Genomic DNA, 27,731 nt, shown 5'->3' on the forward strand with positions numbered 1-27,731 from the left:
CCATAGTTGTATATTGGCAAAAAATAGCCATCCAGGGCCCGCGCCTGAAACAGTTAGTATCTTTACATCTTAAATAAGGTGCCTGATGCCTGTTTGAGGCTCCCTCTGCAATACTGAGTTGCCCTGAGGCAGCCAGTACCAGCTGCATTCAGGAAAAGCAGGTCCACATGTGACCTAACAAGCGTTCCTTAAAAAGGGACTGCTGCGCACTGCCACCAAAAAGGTATGTTTTTAAAATACGTTTACCTGAATGTAGAGCCAGGAGGAGCAGTTGAATTACAGAGGTGCTAAGTGCCTCCATAAAAGATGGTTTTCAGAAACTCACACATCACACAAGTTCTGCTCAACACTGGCCCCCACTCTCTTTCTATAATAAATAGACTCAAACTAAATTAAATGAAACTAGCTTCAAGCCAACTACATTTCAGTGCTGAAATTGAGTTTAGGCAAAAATCCTATCACTACTCACTGAAATGGATTTCTTCAGGACTCTATGGAGGAATGAGTCAATGATTGACTATCATCTTTATTTCTTGAAAGATCAATGAAATAACTATCTGGAACACATGAAGGGCTTAATGTTTTACATTTATAAGTACTTGCCTGTTCAGCTATTTTTTCTTTTAAATGCAAAGGATTAACCCCAATACTGATTAACCTGCACAAGGCACATCTACATATGCAGAACTTCATTTAGGCAAAAAAACCAACCTGACACAGAGGTCAAAGTACATTGGGTATCAAATTTAGGACTCAGCTCTCAAAAGACTTGCATCCTAAAACTATTATTGCGGCCTAAAACTATTATTTTTACAAAGAGTGCAAATATCATCCTGTAAAGATTGTAGTGTAGATTTTCCTGGTCTTGTGCCTGGGCACATTGAACTGCCTGCATGCAGCGAATATAGGAAAATCAGGCAGGTCTGGAATAGGTTCACTCTGCCTCTACCTGCTATCCTGTAGATCACTCATTTCCAAACACCTGGTGAACGATGAGAATGGTGTCTGCAATCCATTCACAGCAAAGTAATACTGCAGCAAATGCAGGGCTGCACCCCAAAAAGGCCAACAAGCCACAAATTGAAGAGACTTCTTAACTTCACAAACTTTTTGGTCATTACCCTGAAAGCTTTGGAAAAAACTGTAGGACTAGACTTTTCTCAAAGTCCATGATATAGCCTGCTCCATCCTCCTGCCTGGCACTTAATGCAACAGTAAGGAATCAAAAGTGGAGTAAAATATGAATATAAAAAAAATTAAAATATATTCAAACCACAATGCTAAAGAACGACGACTCTGTGCAGGGTGAAAACCTGGAACCTGCTGAGAATATGTATCATCAGGTGGCTTTTTCAGGTTTTTCAATAGGAAAAAACTGACACCTCGGCTCATATCACCCCCAAAAAATCCTTCTGTTGATGGCTGAGAAATGGAACTTGGTGCCTGTCCTCCCGGTAAATAAAGTGAAGGTGGAGTGGACATGATTGGTGAAAAATAGTTGTGGAAATAAGATTTTAAGTTTTAAACTTGATACCTTCACTTGCTGCAAGACTGAGGATGGTGAATAGTTCTCCTTGGACTTTTGAGGTCAGTTCAATAAGTTCACAGCATCGATTCAAGTTCTGATCACATGAGTTGATCTGTGAATCAGGCAAAGGGAAAAAAGTAAGAATCTTCACATTATCCAATAGAATAAAAAGATAGATGTAATATCCCTACTTTTCGGATTTATTAACATTAAAGTTCTTCCATATAAAATTCCTCATGTTTTCATCTGGAAGTATTCTCTCAACACTTTGGCATTAATGTTAATTCTAGAAATCTGGCTAATCCGGATTTATTTTTGATGGCAATTTTCATACTTCTGAAGTGGCTCAACAGACAACAACTCGCATTTACATAGTGTCTTTAATATAGGAAAACGTCCCAAGGCACTTCACAGAAGTGTAAACAGATTAAAAAATTGAAACCAAGCCAAAGAAGAGACATTAGGAGAGCGACTAAAAGCTTGGTCAGAGGTGGGTTCTAAAGAGGGTCTTAAAAAGGAGAGGGACGTGGAGAGGCAGAGCGGTTTAGGGAGGGAATTCCAGAGCTTAGGGTTTAGGCAGTTGAAGGCACAGCCACCAGCAGTGGGGCGAAGGGAGTGGACGCCGCACAAGAGGTCAGAGTTGGAGGAACATAGATTTCTCAGAGGAACATAGATTTCTCAGAGGATTATTGGCTGGAGAAGGTTACAGAGATAAAGAGTGGCATGACTATGAAGAGATTTGAACACATGGATGAGAATTGGGGGATTAGGAGCCAATATAGATCAGCGAGCACAGGGGTGATGGGTGAGCGGGACTTGGTGATGGATAGAATATGGGCAGCAGAGCTTTGTATGAGCTGACATTTATAGAGGGTGGAGTATGAGAGGCTGGCCAGGAGTACATTGGAATAGTTGAGTCTGGAGGTGACAAGGGCATGGATGAGGTTTTGGGCAGATGAGTTGAAAGTAGGCAGTTTTTTTTTTCAATGGAGAGGATATGGGGTCAGAAGCTCAGCATGGAATCAAATAGGACACCTTGGTTGTGAACAACCTGGTTCAACTTGAGGCAGTGGCCGGGGAAGGGGATGGAATCAGTAGCGAGAGTACGGAGTTTGTGGGAGGGGTCAAAGACAATGGCTTCGGTCTTCCCAATGTTTAACTAAAGGAAACTGCAGCTCATCCAAGTCTGGATGTCAGACAAATAGTCTGACAGCACAGAGGTGATGGAGCGACGGAAGGTGGTGGTGGAGAGGTAGACCTGGGTGTTGTCAGCGTAGATGTGGAACCTGACCCCATGTCTTTGGATGATGTCGCCAAGGGGACGCATGTAGATAAGGAAGAGGAGGGGGCCAAGGATAGATCCTTGGAGGACTTCAGAGGTAACGTTGCAGAGATGGGAACAGAAGTCAATTGCTGGAAATGCTATGGCTGCTATTGTATAGATAAGAGTGGAACCGACCAAGGACAATCCCACTCAGCTGGACAATGAAGGAGAGGTATTGGAGGAGGATGGTGTCGTTGACTTTCTCAAAGGTTACAGAAAGACGAGAAGGATGAGGAGGGATAGTGCACCACGGTTTCAGTCAGAGGATGTAATTTGTGACTTTGATTAGGGCCGTTTCAATGTTGTGGCAGGGGCAGAAACCGGATTGGAGAGATTTAAACATGGAATTGTGGGAACGATGAGCACTGATGTGGGAGGCAACAACATCTTCAAGGACTTGAGAGGAAAGGGAGTTTGGAGAAGGGGCAATAGTTTGTAAGGACAGAGGGTTGGTTTTTTGAGAAGGGTGATGATGACAGTTTTGAATGACAATACCTGAGAAGAGGGAACCATTTTCAATGTCAGCTAGCATGGGGGCCAGGAAGGGAACTTGGGTGGTCAGCAGTTTAATGCGAATGAGGTAGAGAACAGAAGCTCAGAGCTCAGAGAGGGCATGAGGCGAGTAATAAGAGACACTATAGAAAGACTTAGCTTCAGGGCTAGGGTGGGCAAGCGGAAGAGGAAGCTGAATGGATGGTCTCAATCTTAGTGATAAAGAAGTCCATGAACTCCTTGCATGTTTGGAAGTGAGGGTAGAGGGGGCAGGAAAGAGAGGTTTGAGGAGACAGTTGGTAGTGGAGAAAAGGTGGTGGGTTATCTATGCTTTCCAGGATGATCCTAGAGTAGTGAGAGGTTCTGGCAGAGGAGAGTAAGGCACAGCCAGATCTGGTGATGGATGGCTAAACCAGTAGTGCACCAGATATACTGAGGTCTGTGCCCTTTGGACTTGAGGGAGCAAAGATGGGGCCATAACAGTGGGGAGTGACCAGATGAGAGAGAGCAATGGCTTTACTGGGGACAAGGGCATCAAAGGTGGAGGAGAGAGATTGGTTGAGCAGATTGACAGCTGCAGAAGTATTATGGCGAATGGAGGGCCAAAGATTAGATAGTTGGGAGTGTGAAAGTGCAGTAGTAAGTGATATGGGGGAAAATTTATTCCAGGAGCAGATGCAGAAGAAATTGAGCTTTGAAGGAGACAGGTAAGTGTTGGATACAAGAAAGTGAACAGAGATGGCCTTGTTTGTGATAGAGATGATGGGACTGGAGAGGCCACATGAGATGGCAAGGTTGAGGTGGTGGCTGTTAATATGGGTAGGAGACATTACATGGATGGAGTAATTAAGGGAATACAGGAGGGCAGTGAAATCAGAAGAAACAGGGCACAGTAAATGGAGATGGAGATTGAATTACCGAGAATGAGGAGTTGCTAAGTGCAGAGGCTCGAGGAAGAAAAGGAGGATATCTCGGTGAAAAACTTGGGTAGGGCTTGAGGGATGGTAGAGAATTGTAAAGGAGAGGCAAAGGGGGAGGTAGAACAAGATGAGGTGCTCGATGGAAAAGAAAGTGCCAGGGGAATAGGGGGAGAGACCATGGTGTAATTTGGTGGTAAGGGTCACACCACCACGGTAGTGGTTTGGGTTTGGCATACGGTTGAAAGTGTAGCCAAGTGGTAAGGGGAAAGGTGTCACCATCCGTAAGCCAAGTTTCCGTTAAAGCCATGAAGTCAATGCAATTATCCATAAGATAGGGCCTTCGTTGCCAGTAAGTAGATGAGTAGAGGGGTGATAATTGTGGATCCACTGACAAATTGCCAAGCGGGCAGTGGTGTGTGGGGTGAGAAGGACAGGAAGAAAAGGAGGTTGTCAAGATTAACCCCCAGCAGATTCACTGGCCGGGAAGGCTGTTAAAAGAGGAGGGTGGAGTAGTAGGAGTTGTTACTCATAAGGAACTGGCAATGGGTGTCTTGATGGGCTCTTTGGAGGATGCCAAGGGAGGCACAGAGGGTAACTGTGGGCTTATTCAAGTCTGGGACGATGGCAAGAAAGTAGAAAGGCAGAGGGGTAGTGATGGGTTCAGGTAAGGATTGAGGGGGGCAAAGTACACGAAAGAGAGGAGAAATAAAAGGGAGTAGAATTGGGTGACAGGAAGGGGAGGAGAAAGAAGAGAAAAGGCTCAAGAGAAGAAATTAAAAAGGGATACAGAAGTAATATGCAGGGGTCCGGATTGGCAGCCAAAATGCGCACGCGAATGAACAATGATGGAATTTAGGTTACATAGGCATGGCAAAGATTGGGAGAGCCATGTCCTGATTGTAAACAGGAGATAGGGAGATGATGATATGAGAGAGTCCAAAGTTAAGGTATGAGGTCCTGCGGTGGGATGAAGTTGATGGTAGGTAGGGTGCAGTCAGCTTGGAGAATTAACAAACCAATGTCCAGGTTCAGAGATAATTGTGGAGAGCGAGTGAGTCCAGGAGCTGTGCGAGGGGCAGAGTATCAGTGGGCGCATGGCTGGAGATTGTCCAGTGGAAGACAGAAAGCCAAGGAGACGTGGAGAGTCAACCATGAGCCAGCAGGGGCTGATCCAGGGATCCAGTGGAGTTGAGTAATGGCCTCTGAGTTAGAAATGCACACTCGGCTCCAGATCTCATCAGAGGCATGGATGCAAGAGCTGAATGCCAGAGGGAAGTTGAGAATAACTGCCCTCAACATCAAGGCAACATTCAACTGAGTATAGTACCAAGGAGCCCTGACAAAACTGAGGATCAAAGGGAAAACCATCCAGGGGCTGACACAGAGGAAGATGGTTGTGGTTGTCAGAGTCTAGTCATCACAGTGCCAGGACATCACTGCAGGGAAACGTCCTCAGCCCAACCATCTTCTGCTACTTCGTCAACGACCTTCCCTGTGTCATAAAGTTAGGAGTGGGCTGTTTGCTTATGGTTTCACAATGTTCAGCTCCATTTGCAATTCCTCCAATAATGAAGCAGTCAATGCCAATCTACAGCAGGATCTGGATAACATCCAGTCTTGGGCTGACAAGTGACAGGTACCATTTGTGCCATAAGTGTGAAAGAAAATGACCATCTCAAACAAGAGAAAGCCCAGCAATCTCCCCATGGCCTTCAAAGGCACCATTGCTGAGTCCCCCATTATCAACATCTTGGGGGATACCATTAACCAGAAGCTTTACTGGACCAGCCATATCAGCACTGTGGCTACAAAAGCAGAGCAGAGGCTGGGTACTCTCCAACAAGCAGTATATTTCCTAACCTCTCAAAGCCTATCCACCATCAATCAGGAGTGCTGTGGAATACTCAACACTCACCTGAATGGATGCAGCCACAACAACATTCAAGATGCTCAATACCATCCAGGACAGAGTAGTTTGCTTGATCGGCACCCTTACCACTGGTCTCAATATCCAACCCCTCCACCACCAGCAAACTGCGGGAAATCGGGAGAACTCCCATGGAATTTCAGGGTCACTACAAGTAAATTAGCATGCACTTGATCACGAATCGACACTACAACAGAACTGCTGAGTACTGAAAGATTATTGTGCTCTAACAGCTCCTGGCATTTTGTCACATCGTGTTCCCTCAGCTGCAGTGCGAGCAATCAAGTGAGACGCACATACAGTGCCTACGATCTCACCTACTGAGGTTGTTACACCAACTGTTCTTAGCAGAAATTTTAACGGGCTTACAGATGATACACAATTGACCAAGTTATCATACAATCATAGAATTACAGCACAGAGGGAGGCTATTTGCTCAATTATGCCTGTGCCAATACTAGCTCTTCAACTATGGCTATCTACTCGAATCCCATTTTCCTGCCCTTCCCCTGCATCCTTTTATATGCTTCCTTTTCAAATACTTATCCAAACTTCTTTCAAATGACAATATGCCTCAATAGCCTCTTATGGTACAGAATTCCATGTTCTAATAATCCCATGTGAAAGAATTTCTTCTAATTTCCCCCTCCATTCTTTCAGTGATAATCCTGAGTCTATGCCTACGTACAAGCCATGTACTTATCATTGGACATCTGTGGCAACCATCCATCATAGCATTCGTACAGTAAAGAAAGGTGTTCACATTAGCATGTACTGCCATGACTGCATAGTAAAATTAACATGCTGTTTGCTTTCCAATATGCTCTATTTACAGATGAAGGGTCTCAAAGTCCAATCCATTGGAATCTCCCAGGAACAATTCCCCCTCCATTTTAGCAGCCCTGAATAACCTACTTCATGAGATAAGGGAGATCCCTTCATTAAGTGAATCCTGCTGTAACGGTACAATTGTTAAGGTGATGTTCCCAGAGTAGTCTTCAGAAAGGCTCAGAGGTGCTAAGCCAACCATTCCAAACATGTCTTAGGAAATAGACCTCTCAGCAGAGGATGCTGAGCCATATGCATGGCACATGAGTTTCACTTGGCTGCATGGGGACCACTGCACAGCAAGATCTGGAAGCTCTAAAAGAGTTTGTGTCCTAGATCTTGAGCAGCCTGAAAATAAAAGGTAAGGGGATCGAGAAAGGCTTCTGCAGTCTGAGATTGGATGTAGAGCATGTATTAGCTGCTGAGGCAGATATTGTAGCAACCTCAGTAAGTGAGATCATAGTCACAGTGAGTGCATCTCACTTGAATTGTCACTCTGCAGCTGCAGGACCCCGATGTGACAAAATGCAAGAAGCTGCAAGAGCTTATTAGGAGAAACACTGAGAAGATCCAGAAGGAAGGATCAAGCAGAGAAGAGATCATACATGTGTATCATTCTGTGCTCCCTCACGAGGAGCTGCATGTCTGCATTGTGAGGTAAGACAGCACATTTCATACCATTTGGTGCACACGTTGGCAGAAGTTCTGTGAGAACACCAAGCCCTGCACAAATGCCAGTGGAACACATCTCCAACCCCTTCGATGTACGGGCAACATCGTCTCAAGAAGGACCCAATAACAATGCATCAGGGTCGCTCACGACTAGAGATGGAATGCCTTCTACTTCCTTAATAGTGGATAGGGGTGTTTCACAGACACTAGTCCCAATACACCTCTCAGTACCTAGAGATAGTTTAGAATTAGGGATGTCAAATATGTGACCTGCGGAACAGTTTCATCCGGCCCGCAGACTTCCCGTGATTTTTTTAAAAATCATTCTTCGGGCTGTGGGCTTCGCTAGCAAGGCCAGAATTAAGTGCCTATTCCTAGTTGCCCTTGAGAAGGTGGTAGTGAGCCGCCTTCTTGAACCACTGCAGTCCATGTGATGAAGGTACTCGTATAATGCTGTTGGGTAGGGAGTACCAGGATTTTGACCCAGCAGCAATGAATGTTTGAATTAGGAGTGCCCAGGGAAAATCTTCTGGAAACACAAGGCCAATATTTGAGCTGGGTGCACTGAATTGGAAAAAAGAATTGTTAACGGCACCAGTCATAGAAACTGGCAGATGCAAAAAGCAGAAAGAGCATTCGGAGTTGAGCCACGGTTGCCAGAGAGAAGCCAGCAGTTGTTAATCTGGAATAGCGGTAGCAGGTTGAACCAATAGATGGGGATCAGAAGGACGTAACAGAAGGGTGCCAATGCACGGGTTGGTAGAAACACAGCTAATTAGTAAAACCGGCCAATTATTACATTATTAACTAATTGCTGTCAACAGCTCATTGGCGTGTAACATACTTCCAAAAAGGTATTTCTTAAATTCATACAATCATTCCAATTTCTTTTTTAAACTATCAGTGTTGCAAATAGCAATCAACACAAAATTGTCATACGAATCACCTAATAAATCCAGTCAGCAATTCAATAAATTTGTTATTAAATTCAACCAGCAGCATCATAATTACTTATTATTTAAATAGATGGCTAATTCAAAATTAAACGTGAAAGACAAATATATACTTAAGAGAAATAGATGTAAGGGATAGAAGCAGTCTTAAAAATGGAAGAACAGAGAAATTAAAATGCAGATAAGGAAGATGTACTCTACAAACCCAACAGGGAAAGGAAAGGGAAAAACTTTGAAAAAAAATGTTCAAAAAAAGTTACATCTGCAAAATACAAAAAAAAAGTGGAATAATTGAAGATGATCGAAAGAAATGAACGAATTAAGGATTATTGTCTAGCTCCTAATACGGTTTATCATTATTTTCTTTTAATAGATTTTTCTGAATGTGGCCAGCGCCAAGTGCCAGGATAATGGATCAGACCCAACATATGAAATGAGTTTGATACCCCTAATTTAGAACTTATCAATTTGAGAAGGAGCACTAGGACCACATGAACACAGCAACATACATACACAATAAATTCACCTCACCCACTTATTGGGGCTCATTTTCATGACATTAAACATAATCTTGACACACCTTTTCATACCTCACACTTCAACACAAATAATCAAAGTCACAGAGATGCACACATAAATCTGAACAGTAACGCACTTTGATATGAAATAAATGTTACCATTAATTGAAGTATCATACTGCCTATTCCTGCTCTGTAAACATCAATGGATATCAGCACATACTCAGTATGATAAGTTACTGTAAAGATACCATATAAAATACAAGTAAATAGGATACACATCAGTGAAACCAGCAAAAGACAAACGTACCCGTGCTGCTGCTCTGGGGAAGAAGCCATCAATCAACTGTTGTCATTGTTTTGCTACTAGCAGTCCTTCTTCCTCAGGGAGCAGATACTGGTGTCTGCTGATCATCAGTGAACTGTACACTGATGCCTTTATTAATGAAAATGTTGTGCAGCATGCAGCACACAGTCACTACTTTGGTAACCTTCTCTGGGGTATACATGAGTCAAGCTCCAGGGTAGTCCAACTGTCTGAGCACACCGTAGTCCAAGCATAGACCTCACTGTACCGCAGACCTGCCCTGGTACATTGTATGTGGTGAGACATTACGAGTTGCAAAGCATAGTCTATATCAGTCAGCAATCAGCCATCAAAGCCCCATCCCTTTGGAAGAGCTTAGTAACTTTGGATTGGTGCAGCATGTATGAATCATAGATACTGCCAAGGAAACAAGTACTAAAAAAGTTCATAATCCTAAATTGATGGCAAGATATCATCTGTACATTAAGGAAGTAAAAGCCTTTTTGATTTACATACACCACGACAGTGCCTAAATAGTAATGAGGGTACAATCAATTATTCACTGAACCCAAGGAAATTGCACAAATTGGTAGAAGCACTGTTGCCTATAGAACTGCAGTTGCTGCTTCAGGCCAAAGTTCACTAGTTGGTATATTTAAATAGTATATAATCCACTTGTTCAAAACTCTGCACCAAATAATAACTTGCCATTGTATTCTGCTACTGGAGTCTAGAAGCTACCAGCACCATTAAAACTGAGTGCAGGTATTACCTTGACTGCCACAGGAAGAGCAATAATGGCTGAAGACAGTCGCTGTAGGTGATAATTCAAGAAGTAGCACAGGTCAGTAATCACTTAAATAGATGGAACCTCAGCCTTTTCATGCACTGCACCTCTATTACAACAACAAAGACAACAATTTGAATTTATATACCACCTTTAACGTAAAGAAACATCCCACAGTGTTTCACAACTAGGTGTAGATAAACAGACTCCAAGCCAAGAAGGGAGAAATTAGGAGGTTTGAGCACATGGAGGGTTTTACGAATGCTTTTAATAGTGGAGAGGTTAGGGAGGGAGTTCCAGAGAGGACTGAGGCGGCTGAAGGCTTTGCCACTAATGGTGGACTAAAGGGGGGTTATACCCTGAAGTCAGAGGAATAGAGTATTCAGGAGAGAAAATAGGGCTGAAGGAGATTGCAGAGATAAGTTGGGGTTTATAGGTAAGGACATGGATTTTGAATTTAAAGTATTGAGGGAAAGGGAGCCAATGTAGGTCACTGAGGACAGGTGTGATGGACAAGCAGAAATTAATGTAAGACAGGATAGATGTGGCAGAGTTTTGGACAAGTTAGAGCTTGTGGCGAGCAAGGCACGGGAAGCTGACAAGGATAACATTGGAGTAGTTCGATCCAGAGGTGGCAAAGGTTTCAGTAGTAGAGATGCTGGAGGTAGGGGCCTGTGGTTGGTGTCACTGAGGAGCAGCATTAGTGACAGGTAGCTGCTTTTCGGTTTGTACACATGGCGCCAGGGATAGTTGGTGTGATGGTCAAGGATCCTCTATGATGCCTTCATTCCCACTTTTTCTTTCTGGTGTACAACTCACCAGCATATCTGCGCCTGGACATACAAAACTCTAATTCCAGTCGAAAATAAGGGACATCATTAGAGAATTTTTGGCACTCAATGAAAAATATCATGAATCAGCATTAAGAGGTTTCCGTCGCTCCTCCCGTGAAGATATGGCAGCAGAGCAGGCGTAGCACCGAGCAAATTCCAGGCTGTGGTCTTTGTTGTAAGTTTTGGGTCTTGCCTTAGATATTGTTTAATGGTGCTAGTCTAGTCACTCCCATAAGGAGATGTATAACAGGTGGCTGATCGAATATCCCCTGTTCTACACTATCCAACAAAGTCAAAACTACCCCCTTTTGAGTCTAGGCCAGGTACAATTTGTTAAGCTGCTTTACTTCTCAGCAATGATCTGGGTTATGATCTGATTCATTAAGTTCAATCAATAGAACTTTCCTTTGTGCAATAATATAATGTAAAATAATGAATATATTATGCTTCCCTACATCAGTGGGTTGTTTTGTTTGATTTAGGACAAAATAACTTCTAACCACTCCACTGTGTTCTAACCTTGTTGCAGCCTTTGCTGGACCTGACTACCTGTTCCTCAGTCTCTTTTTCTTAAAATCTCCCTCTGTTCATAGGTGGAAGGGAAGGGCTACAGGAAACCCTGCCAAGCGCCCAAGACCAGAGATTTCACAACACAATGGGTGTGAGGTATTTATTGAATTGCTTATTTTTGTGGAAAACAACTATTAGCATATTAATCACCTTTTGTCTCGGTGCCTCTTTTTTCTAAACTTGTGCGAATACACTTTGCATTAAAGCCCCAAAATTTAAAGTAACTTTTTCCAAATCCTTTCTGTGGAAAAATGGTCAAAAAATCCCAAAACATGACAGTCGTGTGTAGGACTGATACAGTTCTGATCAACTAGACAATTCACATTTCAGTCCACTAACACAAAGCAGACAATTCACATCCACTGATCCCAATGGCTTTAGGCCATACCAAGTCAAAGAAATGAGTCTCAGGAACAATCATGAATTAACAGTCTCCTAGTGGGAATATCTGGTACACCCCATATTGTTTCAAAATGTGCATATATTGAACCTGTGCTAAATTAAAGACTATTTATCACACTACCAACTGTCATGGATCCATAACAGGGTTATGGCATGGAGGAGAGCTTGAAGGCATGGAGCAAGGTTGTGAAATGAGCTTTCTCATATAACTTCAGTCTTGACAATATGTTGTATCAGCTACCATATTTCTACCATAAAAATAACAATAGAATCATAGAATTTAACAGCACAGAAGGAGGCCATTCGGCCCATCATGCCTCTACCAGCTCTTTGAAAGAGTTATCCAATAAGTCCCACTCCCCTACTCTTTCCCCATAGCCCTGCAATTTTCTCCCCTTTAAGTATTTATCAAATTCCCTTTTGAAAGTTACTATTGAATCTGCTTCCACTACCCTTTCAGGCAGTGCACTCCAAATCTTAATATCTCACTGCGTAAAAAAAATTCTCCTCATCTCACCTCTTTTACCAATTACCTTAAATCTGTGTCCTCTGGTTACCGATCCTTTTGTCACTGGAAACAGTTTTTCCTCATTTACTCTATCAAAACCCTTCATGATTTTCAACGCTTCTATTAAATCTCCCCTTAACCTTCTCTGCTCTAAGAACAACCCCAGCTTCTCTAGTCTCTCCACGAAACTAAAGTCCCTCATCCTTGGTACCATTCTAGTAAATCTCCTCTGCACTCTCTCTAAGGTCTTGACATCCTTCCTAAAATGTGGAGCCTAAAATTAGACACAATGCTCCAGCCTTCAGCAGCTTAGGCCCTAAGTTCTTTTCACCTATCCTTTTGGGCCTGATGTCACCAGGGCTGCGGGTTCTCGGCAGGCGGGCTATCGGGCACGTGGGTAACGCGCCCGGTGAAATGAGTCAGCCACCCGCGCGATCGTAGCCCAATTGGATCCACTTACCTGCCCCTCCGGGTTCCCCACTGCTGATCTGCGTGTCGGGCGGGGTGCGCATGCGCAGTGAGATCTGTCAGCTGGAGGAGCTCTATTTAAAGGGGCAGTCCTCCACTGACAGATGCTGCAACAAACAGAAAAAAAATCACAGCATGGAGCAGCGCAGGGGGAAGGCTGCTCCCGGTTTAATGATACCTCACTCCAGGTATCAATACTTGGGGTGAGCAGGAGGGGGAGGACAGAGATCTTCCCCCCGGCAGGCGGGAGGAAGCGGCCTGCCTCTGCCACCAAGAAGGCCTGGCTCGAGGTGGCAGAGGAGGTCACCTGCACCACCAACACATCGCCCACCTGCATACAGTGCAGGAGGCGCTCCAATGACCTCAGTAGGTCAGCCAAAGTGAGTACACTTACTCTTTCCCCTACACTCCGTCTGCCACATCACTGCCCCCACCCCACATCTCCTTCTGCACTGCCAACACTACTCTGTCACATCACCCCTCATACCCACTCAAACCTCATCCTCATCGTACCTGAACCTACTCACCTCACCAGTACTCATCCCGCCACTACCACTCAACCCAATCCTCATACAATCTCATGGCTCTATCTCATACTCACCATCTCGTGCATCTCTTTCACGACCAGCCTCACTCAACCTGCCACTACCTGTGCTGCAGCCACAGGGCATGCATCACATATGTGCAGTAGGCAGTGTAAGGCAAACGTGTCGTGAGCATGAAGGGGATGAACAAGGGTGTTTGAGGGTTTGTCATGGTTGTTACTTATATTGAATTTCTGACCAACTCACATTACATATTATATTGGCACCACTACTGCCATGTCTTCGCGAATCTTGTCTGGTCTGTGCAATAATGCCCTTTCCTGAGGATTACTATGAAGACCCACAACTGATGCCACCCATTGTGTCACTGCAGAGTGGGTGTAGGTGTATTTGCAGGGCTCTTTTGTGCAGATGGCTGAGAGACGGCGGTGATGTCCCCGGTTGCACCCTGGAAGGATGCGGAGGAGAGGTTGTTGAGGGCAGTGGTGACTTTGACAGCGACAGGTAAGAAGATGGTGCTCGGGCCAGCCAGGAGCAGCTTGGCATGAAGGAGGCTGCAGATGTCCACGGCTACATGACGAGTGACTCTGAGCCTCCATGTGCACTGCTGCTCAGAGAGGTCCAGGAAGCTGAGCCTCGGTCTGTGGACCCTGTGGCGAGGGTAGTGCCCTCTGCAACACATCTCTCTCTGCGGGACCCCTCCCTCCTGCTGTACAGGTGGATGTGTCACAGCACTGTGTTGTGGAGCTCCACGTGTCAGAGGTGGACGGCGTGGATGGCGAGGCTGGTGATGCTGTTCGCCCTCCGAGGAGGTCATGACTGCAGCTACGGCGGCCCCCATCCGGGAGATGTACATCTGAGGGGGTCCGCAAGGTAGGTACATGTCTCTGGACCCCGGGGTAAGTGTGCAAGTTGGTGACTTTGAATGTCAGGAGGAGGGTGGTGGAGGCCAAACTTTGTCCCAAGTGACAGAGTGGCCTCCTGCAATGGGTGAGGGTCTCCCCCCACCACCTGTCAAATGGACCTTTGCAGCTGCCACAGGCTGATAGCTGCAACAGGTCCATTTCAACTGGGAGTGTTTCCCCCAGTGTGGGAAACAGTCCCAGTTTGCTCTAAAATCCCACCCCTCCTCACATAATCCCTTAATCAGGTCAGTTAATGACCTGAACAAGCCAAATAAATAGCTTCAAGTGGCATCCCGCTGGCTTTAATTGCCTGCGGGATTCCCACCAGCGGGGGCTGCGTGGGAATCCCGCAGCCCCCGCGTCAGCGGGGAACCTGGAAGTGCGCGGGTTCGAGGCGGGCTCCGGTCCCGCTACGGGATTTCCCAATTTTCGGGGCCCCCCCGCCAGGAACGCACCCGATAGCGGGTGCTAAAATGCTGCCCTTTATCTCCTTTGTGGTTCAGTGTCAAATTTTGTTTGATAATACTCCTGTGAAGCATCTTGGAACGTTGTACTACATTAAAGGCGCTAGATAAATGCAAACTGTTGTTGTTGAGGCCTAACAAGTGATTTATAAAGGTTTAGCATAAAGTCCTTACTTTTATTCTACCCTTTACTCTTTGCATCTATTTATAAAGCCAAGGATCCCATGTACTTTTTCAACGGACTTATTAACTTGTCCTGCCATCTTCAAAGATTTCTGTACGTAAACCCCCAAGTACCTCTGTTCCTGCACCCCTTTTAAAATTGTACTATTTAGCTTATATTGCCTCTCCTCATTCTTTCTACCAAAATGCATCACTTCACATTTCTCTGCGTTAAATTTCATCTGCCATGTGTCTGCCCTTTTAACCAGTCTATCTTCGTCCTCCTGATGTCTGCTATTTTCTTCATCACTGTTTACTACTTTTCCGAGTTTTGTGTCATCTGCAAACTTGAAATTATACCCTCAATACCCAGTCCAGGTCATTAATATTTATCAAAAAAAGCTGTGGTCCTAATATCGACCCCTGTGGGACACCACTATACTTCCCTCCAATCTGAAAAACAACCGTTCACCACTACTCTCTGCTTTCTGCACTGTGACTAGCGTCAGGGACTAACTGCTTCCACTATCGCTGACGTGCATGCGCCCTCAGGCCCCGAGCACGTTGGGCCACACATGTGCATTTTAAGTCACCAACTGCCCTTGCTGCCATTCAATAAAAGCGCGAACTGGAGGCTGAGCACTAGAAATGCAGCCGATGCAGTAGCCATAAGGGGGGAGGAGAGAAGCGGGGGGGGAAGGGGAGGAGCCGAAGCAGCGGGGAAAGGGGGAGCCCAGAGGGAGCAGAGCACGAGCGGTGGCAGTGGGGAGAGAACTTTTATCCCAGTCTAAGGGGGGGTAAGAGAGGGAGAACGTGGTCCAGATGGGGAGATGGATCACGTTCTCCTCCTCCCCCCATTAGACCTGGATCACACTCTTGAGCACGAATGGCAGCGAGTTGATTTCTCAGAAAGCCCGGCGCATGCGCGGCAAGTGACGTCATTGGTCACAGTGTCACTATTCACTTTATAATGTAAAAGGTGACCCCACCCCGCCCCCACTTTCTACCCAATAAACCAGAAAACAATCCATGGCCCGCACACAGTGCCCCATCGGTCACCGCAGCTCTCTCCCAGGGTGTTTAGTTTGACGGAGTGATTAGCGACATTGTGCATTCTTCCGGGGCTAAATGTGTTAAATTATAAAAGGTTAGGTTGCATAGACTAGGCTTGTATTCCCTTGAGTATAGAAGATTAAGGGGTGATCAAATTGAGATGTTTAAGATGATTAAAAGATTTGTTAGGGTAGATAGAGAAAAACCATTTCCTCTGGTGGGAGAGTCCAGAACAAAAGGTCATAACCTTAAAATTAGAACAGAAGAACATAAGAAATACGAGCAGGAGTAGGCCATACGGCCCCTCGAACCTGCTGCGCCATTCAACAAGATCATTGCTGATCTTCTACCTCAATGCCATTTTCCTGCACTATCCCCATATCCCATGATGCCTTTAATATCTAGAAACCTATCGATCTCTGTTTTGAATGTACTCAACGACTGAGCCTCCACAGCCCTCTGGGGTAGAGAATTCCAAAGATTCACCACCCTCTGAGTGAAGACATTTCTCCTCATCTCAGTCCTAAATGGCCTACCCCTTATTCTGAGAGTGTGCCCTTGATTCTAGAGTCCCCAGCCAGGGGAAACATCCTCCCTGCATCTACCCAGTCAAGCCCTGTAAGAATTTTGTATGTTTCCATGAGATCACCTCTCATTCTTCTAAACTCCAGAGAATACAGGCCTAGACCACTCAATCTCTCCTCATACAACGATCCCGCCATCCCAGGAATCAGCCTGGTGAACCTTCGTTGCACTCCCTCTATGGCAAGTATACCCTTTCTTAGGTAAGGAGACCAAAATTGTACACAATACTCCAGGTGCGATCTCACCAAGGCCCAATATAATTACAGTAAGATATTGTACTCAAATCCTCTTGTAATAAAGGCCAACATACCATTTGCCTTCCTCAGTGCTTGCTGCACCTGCATGTTAATTTTCAGTAACTCATGTTCAAAGAGACCTGGGTGTCCTTGTACATCAACATTTCCCAATCTCTCACCATTTAAAAAAATACTCTGCATTTCTGTTTTTCCTACCAAAGTGGATAGCTTCACATTTTTCCACATTATATTCCATCTGCCATGTTCTTGCCCACTCACCTAGCCTGTCTATATCCCCTTGAAGCCTCTTTGCATCCTCCTCACAACTCACATTCCCACTAGTTTTGTGTCATCAGCAAACTTGGAAATATTACATTTGGTCCCCTCGTCCAAATCATTGATATAGATTGTGAATAGCTGGGGCCCAAGCAACGATCACTGTGGTACTCCACTAGTCACAGTCTGCCAACCTGAAAAAGACCCATTTATTCCTACTCTCTGTTTCCTGTTAGAGCTAGGACATTCAGGGGTGATGTCAGAAAGCACTTCTTCACACAAAAAGCAGTGGCAGTCTGGAAGTCCCCCCCCCCCACCAAAAAGGCTGTTGGGGCTGGGGGTCAATTGAAAACTTCAAGACTGAGATTGATAGATTTTTGTTAGGCGAGGGTATTAAGAGAGATATGGAACCAAGGCGGGTAAATGGAGTTAAGGTACAGATCAACCATGATCTAACTGAATGCCGGGACAGGCTGAGAGATTCAATGGCTTACACCTAATCCTATGCTCCTGTGGCAGTCCGGGTGATCAATGTAGCCACCAGCCAAACATTAGAAGGAGGAGGGTAGAAGAGCTGTTGTCACTTCTGTAGTTGTAAAAGTTACTGTACACCCATGTGTTTAAATTTAGCAAATCCCCCCCCCCACCCCCACCTTCATTTGATTCTGGTGGGTGCGCTGCCAGCAGAACAGTCAGGGCACAGAGGGTTCACGGGAGGGAAATCATGGCAGAAATCGAGGTAGCCAGTTCTGGTGTGGAGTTTTGGCTGAGGTGCCCTGCCCCACTTCACTTGCCAGACCACCACCCAGAAGTGGGTCATTTTCATAAGGAAAGTCCAGGCCTTTATGTCAGAGGAAGTTATGAACAGTCTGCTGCTCAGACCACACCTTGACTCCCTTGTGCAGTGCTGGTCACTGAGGCACAAGGGAGCTACTGATGTGCTGTGGCCAGTGCAGAGTAAAGCCACAAAGAGGATCGCTAGGAGAAAACAACATAGATTCAAATGTAGGAATGATATCAAGAAATCATTCTTCACACAAAGAGGGATCAACACTTGATTCAAGGTGAGCCAAATGGCCTTGCTCATCCATAGTTATCTTGTCATCTCTTTTTCTTGAATGAAGAGAAGGAGCAATGGAAAGGGGATGAGCAGCAATTCATAGATACACATAACCCAACTGGCAGGGCAGCTTTAGGAATGAAGAGGTGGCACCGTGCAGTGTGTGTTGCCTGCAATTCCTAACAGCTATCGCCTGTGTTCCAAAAGACACCGTGCGTTATCTACAGCTGTGGAGCAGAAGAACTGCTGCTGTCCGTTGGCCCCATACCTGTCTGACATATTTCCTGTTACTCCATGTTTGATCCTCTCCGATCAGGTTTCGACCCTAATCAAAGTCAAAAGTGACATCCTCTATGATTGTGGCCTTGGTGCACTATTCCTCCTCATCTTTATATCAGTGTTTTAAAACACGGTTAACCACACCATCCTTCTCCAACGCCACTCCTCCGTTGTCCAGCTGAATGGGAATGCCCTTGCTTTGTTCCACTATTACCTATTCAGTCGTAGCCAGAGAATCCCTGCAATGGCTTCCCTTCCCACCCCATTACCTCTGGAGTCCCCCATGGATCTATCCTTGGCCCCATCCTATTTCTCGTCTACATACTGCCCCCTTGGCGACATCATCCGAAGACATGAAGTCAGGTTCCACATGTATACTGACGACACCAAGCTCTACCTCACCACCACCACCACCTCTCTCGATCCCTCCACTGCCTCTGTGTTGTCAGACTGCTTGTCCAACATAGAGTCTTGGATGAACTGAAAATTCCTTCAATTAAACATTGGGAAGACCAAAGACATTGTCTTCGGTCCAGCCACAAACTCCGTTCCCTTGCTACTGATTCCACCCCCTAAGGCTGAAACAGACTGTTCACAACCTCGGCATCCTAATTGACCGAGCTGAGCTTCCAACCCCATATCCTCTGCATCACAAAGACCACCTACTTCCACCTCCACAACATTGCCCAACTCAGTCCATCTGCTGCTGAAAGCCTTATTCATGCATTGTTATCTCCAGACGCGACTATTCCAATGCTCTCCTGGCCGGCCTCCCATCTTCCACCCTCAGTATACTTGACCTCATCCAAAACTCTGCTGCACGTATCCTTACATGCAGCAAGTCTCATTCACCCCTGTGCTCACTGACCTACATTGGTTCCCAGTCCACCAACACCTTGATTTTAAAATTCTCAGCCCCATGTTGAAAACCCTCCATGGCCTCACACCTTCCTCTCTGAACTCGGGAGTGTCAGCGCTCTGTGTTCTCTGAACTCGAGAGTGTCGGCACTTGACAGTGTTCGCACTGTGCTTTGTCTGAACTCTGTAGCCTGCCTGACAATGACTGGATCAAATTACACATTCCAGACAAAGGGTTGCATCTATTGCCACCATAGCGGCAGCAATAGACACAACCGATACTTCTTCATTCAACAGTAATTGAATAGGTTAAATGCTGCTGTAAGCGACAATAGATGCAAGTGTGTGGGCGTGTGTATATAAGTCAAAAGAAAGAGAGAAAGATAATGTAGTTTGGAACAAATGGACTAAGATGCAGCATTTAAGCTATCCAATTACTGTTGAATGAAAAAGTGTCGGAGTATGACATTTTCGTGTAACTGACTGCAAACTACTTTCTGATCGTCCTATAGCAATAGTGCGATAAAGGAGTCTATTACCAATTGACGTGTACTGTGTTCTCAACAGCTATACCTACTTCTCACTGCATATTCAGGCCCATGATTCCTTTCTCAAATCAGGAACTTCTTTATTTCTTGTTTAACAACTCAATATATTGAGCATTTGCCATTTAAGTTTATTGCATGAATTCATAAACTTAAGTATGAAGAAATTGCACTTTAAATAACATTAAGCTTATGGTTTCTTGTTAATTTTATACGTTCACGAAGACGAGGTAGGATAGTTCTGGGACATTTCGATCTTGCCTACCAGTGTCAACATTCAGCACTTGGACAAAGACTAAGCGAAATTTATCAATCAAGTGATAATTTGTAGCAGTTTTCAGACAGTGCTGTGGACTTGCACCCACCAGGATCTAAGTTGAGATTGTCCAACTTCATGTCCCATAGAATTCTGACAGCCAGCAGAGAGAAGAGATTTTCATCCAATCAGACTTGGCTGGATTTAAACTAAGTTACCAGAGGTAAAGGGACAGAGGCTAACTCATATCGTAGATTACATTTTCTTAGCCTTAAAATCATATTCAACAGCAATTTCCATTTATATAGCACTTTTAATGTAGACAAACGTCCCAAGGCTCTTCATAAAGGTGTAAGCAAAAAAAATGAACTCTAAGCCAAAGATGGAGATATTAGGAAAGGTGACCAGAAAAGTTTGGTCAAAGGAATGGGTTTTGAGCAGAGTCTTAAAGGAGAAGAAGGAAATGGAGAGACGGAGGGGTTTGGAGATGGAATTCCAAAGCTTGGGGCTTATACAGCTGAAGGCAAGGCCGCCAATGGGAAATGAAGGGAGGCGAATGCACAAGAGGCCAGAATCAGAGAAACAGATCATTTTTTAAAATTATTCATTCATGGGATGTGGGCGTCGCTGGCGAGGCCGGCATTTATTGCCCATCCCTAATTGCCCTTGAGAAGGTGGTGGTGAGCCGCCTTCTTGAACCGCTGCAATCCGTGTGGTGACGGTTCTCCCACAGTGCTGGTAGGAAGGGAGTTCCAGGATTTTGACCCAGCTACGATGAAGGAACGGCGATATATTTCCAAGTCGGGATGGTGTGTGACTTGGAGGGGAACGTGCAGGTGGTGTTGTTCCCATGTGCCTGCTGCTCTTGTCCTTCTAGGTGGTAGAGGTCTCGGGTTTGGGAGGTGCTGTCGAAGAAGTCTTGGCGAGTTGCTGCAGTGCATCCTGTGGATGGTACACACTGCAGCCACGGTGCGCCGGTGGTGAAGGAAGTGAATGTTTAGGGTGGTGGATGGGGAGCCAATCAAGCAGGCTGCTTTGTCCTGGATGGTGTCGAGCTTCTTGAGTGTTGTTGGAGTTGCACTCATCCAAGCAAGTGGAGAGTATTCCATCACACTCCTGACTTGTGCCTTGTAGATGGTGGAAAGGCTTTGGGGAGTCAGGAGGTGAGTCACTCGCCGCAGAATACCCAGCCTCTGACCTGCTCTTGTAGCCACAGTATTTATATGGCTGGTCCAGTTAAGTTTCTGGTCAATGGTGACCCCCAGGATGTTGATGGTGGGGGATTCGGCGATGGTAATGCCATTGAATGTCAAGGGGAGGTGGTTAGACTCTCTCTTGTTGGAGATGGTCATTGCCTGGCATGGGAGTTGTAGCACTGGACAAGATTACATACATACGGAGAGGTGATCTCATGGAAGGGTTTAAACACAAGGATGGAAATTTTAATTCATAAACGTTGGAGGGACCGGGAGCCAGTGTAGATCAGTGAGGACAGAGGTGATGGGCGAGTAAAACGTGGTGCAGGAGAGGATATGGATAGCAGAGATTTAGACAAGCTGAAGATTATGGAGGGTGGAGAATAGGATGTAGGCCAGGACAGCATTGGAATAGTCGAATCTGGATGTGGCACAAAGACATGAATAAGTTTCAGCAGCAGATGGGCTCGTGTAGTGGTAGAGAAGGGCAACGTTACGTAGGTGAAAGTCGATGTTTTTTTTGATGGAGATGATATGGGGTTGGAAACTCAGCTCAGGGTCAAGTAGGATGCTGAGGTTGTGAACAGTCTGGTTCAATCTAAGACAGTGGTGGGGAAGAGGATGGAATTGGTGGCATGAATATGGAATTTGGGGCAGGGGCCAAAGACGGTCTTCCCAATGTTTAGCTGAAGGAACATGCAGCTCATCCAAAATTGGATGCAGGGGTGAAGACACGTGGGGATGTGGTAGAGCTAGGGCCATCAGTGTACATGTAGAGGCTGACCCCATAGATGCAGATGTTATTGCCTTGGGACCACATGTAAATAAGGAAGAAAATGAGGCCAATAATGGAACCTGGAGGGCTCCTGAGGTGACAGTGTAGGATGGGAAGAGAAACTATTGGCAAAGATGTTCTGGCTATGATCGGATGGGTAAGACCAGAACCAAGCAAAGGCACTCTCACCAAGCTGAACAGCAGAGGAGAGGCATTGCAGGATGATGGTGTGGTCAACAGTGCCAAAGGCTGCAGGGAGGTCAAGTAGGATGAGGAGGGATGTGGTACCATAGTCACAGTCATAGAAAATGCCATATTTTGGTTCTGTTGGAGAGGTTCAAACAGCGAACTGCGGGAGCAATGGGCACAGATCCGGAGACAATAACACGTTCAAGGACTTTGGAAAGGAAAGTAAGTTTGGAGATAGGATGCTAATTTCCAAATATGGAGGGGTCACGATTGTTTTTTTTTAAAAAAGAGCCAGGGTGATGATGGCGGTTTTGAAAGGGAGAGGACAGTGTCTGAGGAGAAGGAACCATTTACAATGTCAGCTAGCAAGGTGGCCAGGAAGGGAATTTGGGTGATCAGCAATTTAGTGGGCATGGAGTCAAAGGAGCAGGAGATGGGTCTCAAGCATGAGATGAGCTCAGAGAGGGCATGGTGAGAAATGGAGGTTCAGGACTAGGTGGGGGCCTTGATGGGCAAGAGAATGGGCTGTAGCATCAGATGCACCAGAAAAAATAATCTCTGTCTTGAGGACAAAGACATCCATGAGCTCCTCACATTTATTGTTAGAGGTAAAGGTGGGTTTAAAGTGTCAGTTGGTTTTGGTTAGCTTTACTCTCCAGAAAGATCCTACAACTACAACAACTTTCTTGTATATAGCGCCTTTAACATAGTAAAACGTCCCAAGGTGCTTCATAGGATCGTTATCAAACAAAATTTGACAGCGAGCCACATAAGGAGATATTAGGACAGGTGATCAAAAGCCTGGCCAAAGAGGTAGAGCAGTAGAGAGGTTTACGGAGGGAATTCCAGAGCTTAGGGCCTAGGCAGCTGAAGGCATGGCTGCCAATGGTGGAGCGATTATATTCGGGGATGTGCAAGAGACAAGAATTGGAGGAGGGTAGAGATTTCAGAGGATTATAGGGCTGGAGGAGGTTGCAGAGAAAGAAAGAGAGGGGTGAGGCCATGGAGGGATTTGAAAACAAGGACGAGAATTTTAAAATCGAGGTGTTCCCAGACCAGGAACCAGTGTAGGTCAGCAAGCACAGGGGTGATGGGTGAAAAGGTCTTGGTGCGAGTTAGGATACGGGCAGCAGAGTTCTGTATGAGCTCAAGTTTATGGAGGGTGGAAGATGGGAGGCCAGCCAGGAGACCATTGGAATAATCCAATCTGGAGGTAACAAAGGCCGAGGGTTTTAGCAGCAGATGAGCTGAGGCAGGGGCCGAGATGGGCAACATTATGGAGGTAACATATCCTAGGGCAGTTTTGGCAGAGGATAGTGAGGCTCAGTAGAGCTTGATGTGGATCAGCCAGATCTGGTGATGGGTGGCTAATTCAGTTGCATGCCATATATGCTCAAATATGTGCCCCTTTGACTTGAGGGAGAAACAAAAATGGAGACTGTACCAGGGGAACAACCAGCCCCATAGGAAACAGTGAAGGTTTCACTTCTTCTAGGTGCCACCCAAGGGACGGGACTGCTTATCATGTTGCACATAAAGGTTATGGGAAAGAGGTGATCCTCATCCTGTGGCAGCTGAGTCTGGGCATGGAGCCGCTACTGGCTGCATCTCTCGTGGGTGCTCCTGGGCAGTCTGGTCTTGCTTCCCACATTCCACTGGCATGGTGTTCTAAGGTGGATGACTGGAGACCTGGAATGTACTGCTGTCCCGAGGAATGCCACCATCATACAACTGCGACTCCTGGATGGCTTCATCCTCATCTTTCTCCTCCTGTGCCACCCATTGCTGTGGTGGATCTATAGGAAAGGAGAGTAGAAGGCAACAATAGATGAACAAGACCCCATTGGGATTAAGGGCAGAGAAGTGGGTGGAAGGTTCTGTATATGTGGTGCTTCACAGGAATGCCATGACGACATATCAGGTACGGTCAGTAACCTGGCGCCAGCAAGATGCCGCCGACCTCAGCATCTCCCATGGCAAGAGCAAATGCCTCCCCATGTACTGTCTGGCCTTATCCTCAAAGGGGGTGAGGTGTCTAAAGGTAGGGATGCCCCCTACTGTGGCCTGGCATTGTGTACCAATTTGTCCTGCAAAGAGATAAGTAAATGAAGTCTGGCAGTGGCAAGTGGTATGGGAGATGTGAAGTAAGAGATATGGGGGTATTAAAGTGGAGGAAGGGGTTTTGGGTTGTGCAAGACAGTTGCTGTGTGTTTGGGGTGTTATGTAGCCATAGTGCAGGATAAGAGTTAGAGGCACCCTTAACCAGAGAATAATGTGAAAGGTTAGTTGAGGAAGCGCAGCTTTCAGAGGATGAAGAGTGTTCTGGTGCCCAGGATGGGAAAGGAAGAAGTGTGCAGTGTGTTACCTTGCCTGCCCTGCTGAGGATGTGGAACTTCTTGCAGCATTGTTCTGCAGTGCTTGGGATGAGGGAAGTGGCAGTCAGTGTCAGTGCCAACTCCCTCCAGGTGGCACATGTGATAACCGGGTGACTTGGTGGCACCCACTCCCAGAGGTCTGTTCATCCTGCCTTCAATCCCCCCTGTGAAGGAGTCAAGTTGTGCATTCTTCACTTCTGGCTTGGTGCCATGCCCTGCTGCCTTCTAGGTACTGATAGCACTTGAATATTCATAATTCTGTCCAAGTACAATAAAAAAACATTGATAAAACATGCAGTGAAGTAATTTGAGAGAGAAATGAAAGAGCAAAGTAGTGTTTCTGTCTTACCTTCTTGTCCCCCAGCATGCTGGTGGATAGATCAGGCTGAACAGTATATTTAAAAGGCTGCAACAGTTTCTTGCTGGTTCAGCTACTTGCACTGTTTTGCACCAATAGATGGGTAGAAAAATGAGAATACCCAGGAAACTTTCATGTACTTCCCTGTGGAGGTCAGTGGCAGTTGTAACGCTTTTTTCCCCAAAAGGTGTAACAGTAGTGTAAATCGAACTGAGGAAATTTTGGGCCTTATTGTTTGTGCTCCTTAAAAATAAGCCTAGACAGAGCACCACAAAACAAGTGTTTAATCTATAGTAAACTTAAAGCTACTGACATAATCAGGGTACTAACTTAAGGCAACAAGTTCAACTACTATATTAATATTCCTCAATTTGTGAATTAAACACATTTCTACTTATTAATTTAAATAATATTTCATCATAGGTAATGGAACATGCTGGTCACATTAAACACAATCCATAAATAATCAGCCTGGCAAGAAAATAAATTTACGAGAAAAATATTTTTACAGTCCAAATAAATGGATGTAGTTTTAATATTATGCAAAGGACAGGAATGCTGAAGCTAAGAAAACTGAATGCAACTCCGTCATAATGAAAGACTTCACCTATTGATGATCCTAAATATATGTTTCAAAATTATTAAAAGGAATACTATAATATTTATGGGGGTGAAATCACAAATTCCCGATTGAAGTAAAGCTCCAGACAATGAGTCAATTCTGTTGCCCGTGCAAATGTTTACTGACTTAGATAATCGTCTTAATTGACATGCATTGACTGCAGTTTGTGCAAATACTGTCTTTTTCTGAAACTCGATCCTGTGTAAAAATGAAAGACAACAAAACGAAACTAAATCAACAAGTAGCTGTTGTAGTTTTACCTGCAACGCTGCCAGTTACCTAAAAATATGTATTGTTCCCTTACAAAATGTCATTAACTATTTAACAATATTTACACATTAGTTAAGATCAAAATATTATCTGTATAAAAAAAACAAAATTATGTGTGGGCAAATGTTAATTCCACTTTTGCACATGACTCGTCAGTGATAAGTTTACTTAGTCATTTTGACTGTGCGTAGCTGCACAAAATGTGTTGTATAATTTTACAGGAGCTGGTTTCAACATTGTCATAGCAACGAGCGTCCTTAGTTACCAAACTCCCGGGAAATCTCCACGCTGACCTACAAAATTTCTACAAGAATTTCTTTACCAGGACATGTTGCGCATTGGAATGTAATGTCTTTAAAAAAATTGCCAAATAATTGCAGTTGCAGTCTACCACATTAAATAGCAAAATAACAATTACTTGCAGCTAATCAAAACCAAATGTAAGGAATCTTACAACACCAGGTTAATAAAACTGTTGGACTATAACCTGGTGTTGTAAGATTCCTTACATTTGTACACCCCAGTCCATCACCGGCATCTCCACATCACAATCAAAACCAAGGTTGATCACTTATTAAATTAACGTGAGACCAAATCACGTTTCAGTGTTAGCTCCATTCACTAATGCAAATTAGATCATACATGAGTGTTTTCAAGTAGTTTATTCATGCAAAGGTATATAATTGTTTTGTAACTGATGTGATATTATTTTGGTTAAAAAAAAGATCGTTTTGCAAAAACATGCTGCCAGATCCAGTACATTGCACAATGAAATTCTGGTTACAAAAGTTACATTCTTACATAGAATTTCTGTCAAAATCTCCTGGATTTCCCAAATGAAAAAGAACGAAAGTAAAATAAAACTCACGTGATATTCTTTATACCAGTTTTCAAGTTTAGTCTGCAGCAGTTTGTAGGTCGTCGTATTGACTAGCCTTCGCAAAGTGTCAGCCATAGCTGAGGTGCAGCCGCTTGTAGTTCCTGGAAATGGCCGCGCGCTACTTAGCTTGGCCACACACTCAGCTCAAGCAGAGGGATTTCTGCAGTATTTATACAGGGGGTGGGGGGATTACTATGTGCTTTTGGTGTCAGGGACGCTACGCGTGCGCTGTGCTGCCGCCGCTGTTTTTTAGTTGTAGCAACGATATTTCTTTGCCGCAAGCAATCTTGCCACGACCTGTTCAATTCTTATTGTACTGGAGCATTCAGTAATCTGTGGCATTGACCCTGTTGAGCAAAATACTACAAGACTTTCCAACAAGAGAAATCCTAATTAACTTTTTTTACGATGATTGTAATTTCTATTTGTGCCTAATTTTATCATTTTTTAAAACCAGTCCATCACCGGCATCTCCACATCACGTCTAAAGATTGCATATGTATATACTGCCTTTTCCACACGTTTTTGCTATTTATTTACAAAAGAATTATACATTTGATATAGAAAAACAGAATAAAATGTAGAGAAAATAAATTATATTTTCTTTGTAACATCGGGCAATCCACAATAACAATTTGCAATTATATAGTGCTTTCAAGATAGAATTATAGAAGCATACAGCATAGAAAGAGACCATTCAGCTCACGGTGCCTGTGCTGGCTCTTCGAAAGAGCTATCCAATTAGTCTCACTCCCCTGCTCTTTCCCCATAGTCCTGCAATTTTTTCCTTTTCAATTGTGTATAC

The 27,731-nt window shown here is 44.8% G+C and overlaps 1 protein-coding gene across 4 annotated transcripts in view; it reads right to left on the reverse strand.

Annotated features, from left to right (window-relative positions):
* spata18 (spermatogenesis associated 18) overlaps nt 1–27,064 on the reverse strand; it is an 80,255-nt gene extending 53,191 nt beyond the window's left edge. For all 4 annotated transcript variants that reach the window (XM_067987649.1, XM_067987637.1, XM_067987627.1 and 1 more), the window contains exons 1-2: nt 26,915–27,064; nt 1,535–1,640 (exon numbers count right to left, since the gene is read on the reverse strand). In XM_067987649.1, coding sequence (XP_067843750.1) covers nt 1,535–1,640; nt 26,915–27,001 — 193 coding nt within the window. In that variant the 5' untranslated portion in view covers nt 27,002–27,064. The remainder of the gene's footprint in view (nt 1–1,534; nt 1,641–26,914) is intronic.
* Nucleotides 27,065–27,731: the final 667 nt, after the last annotated feature.

This window comes from Heptranchias perlo, chromosome 1 (assembly GCF_035084215.1).
Source record: "Heptranchias perlo isolate sHepPer1 chromosome 1, sHepPer1.hap1, whole genome shotgun sequence".
Lineage (NCBI taxonomy): Eukaryota > Metazoa > Chordata > Chondrichthyes > Hexanchiformes > Hexanchidae > Heptranchias > Heptranchias perlo.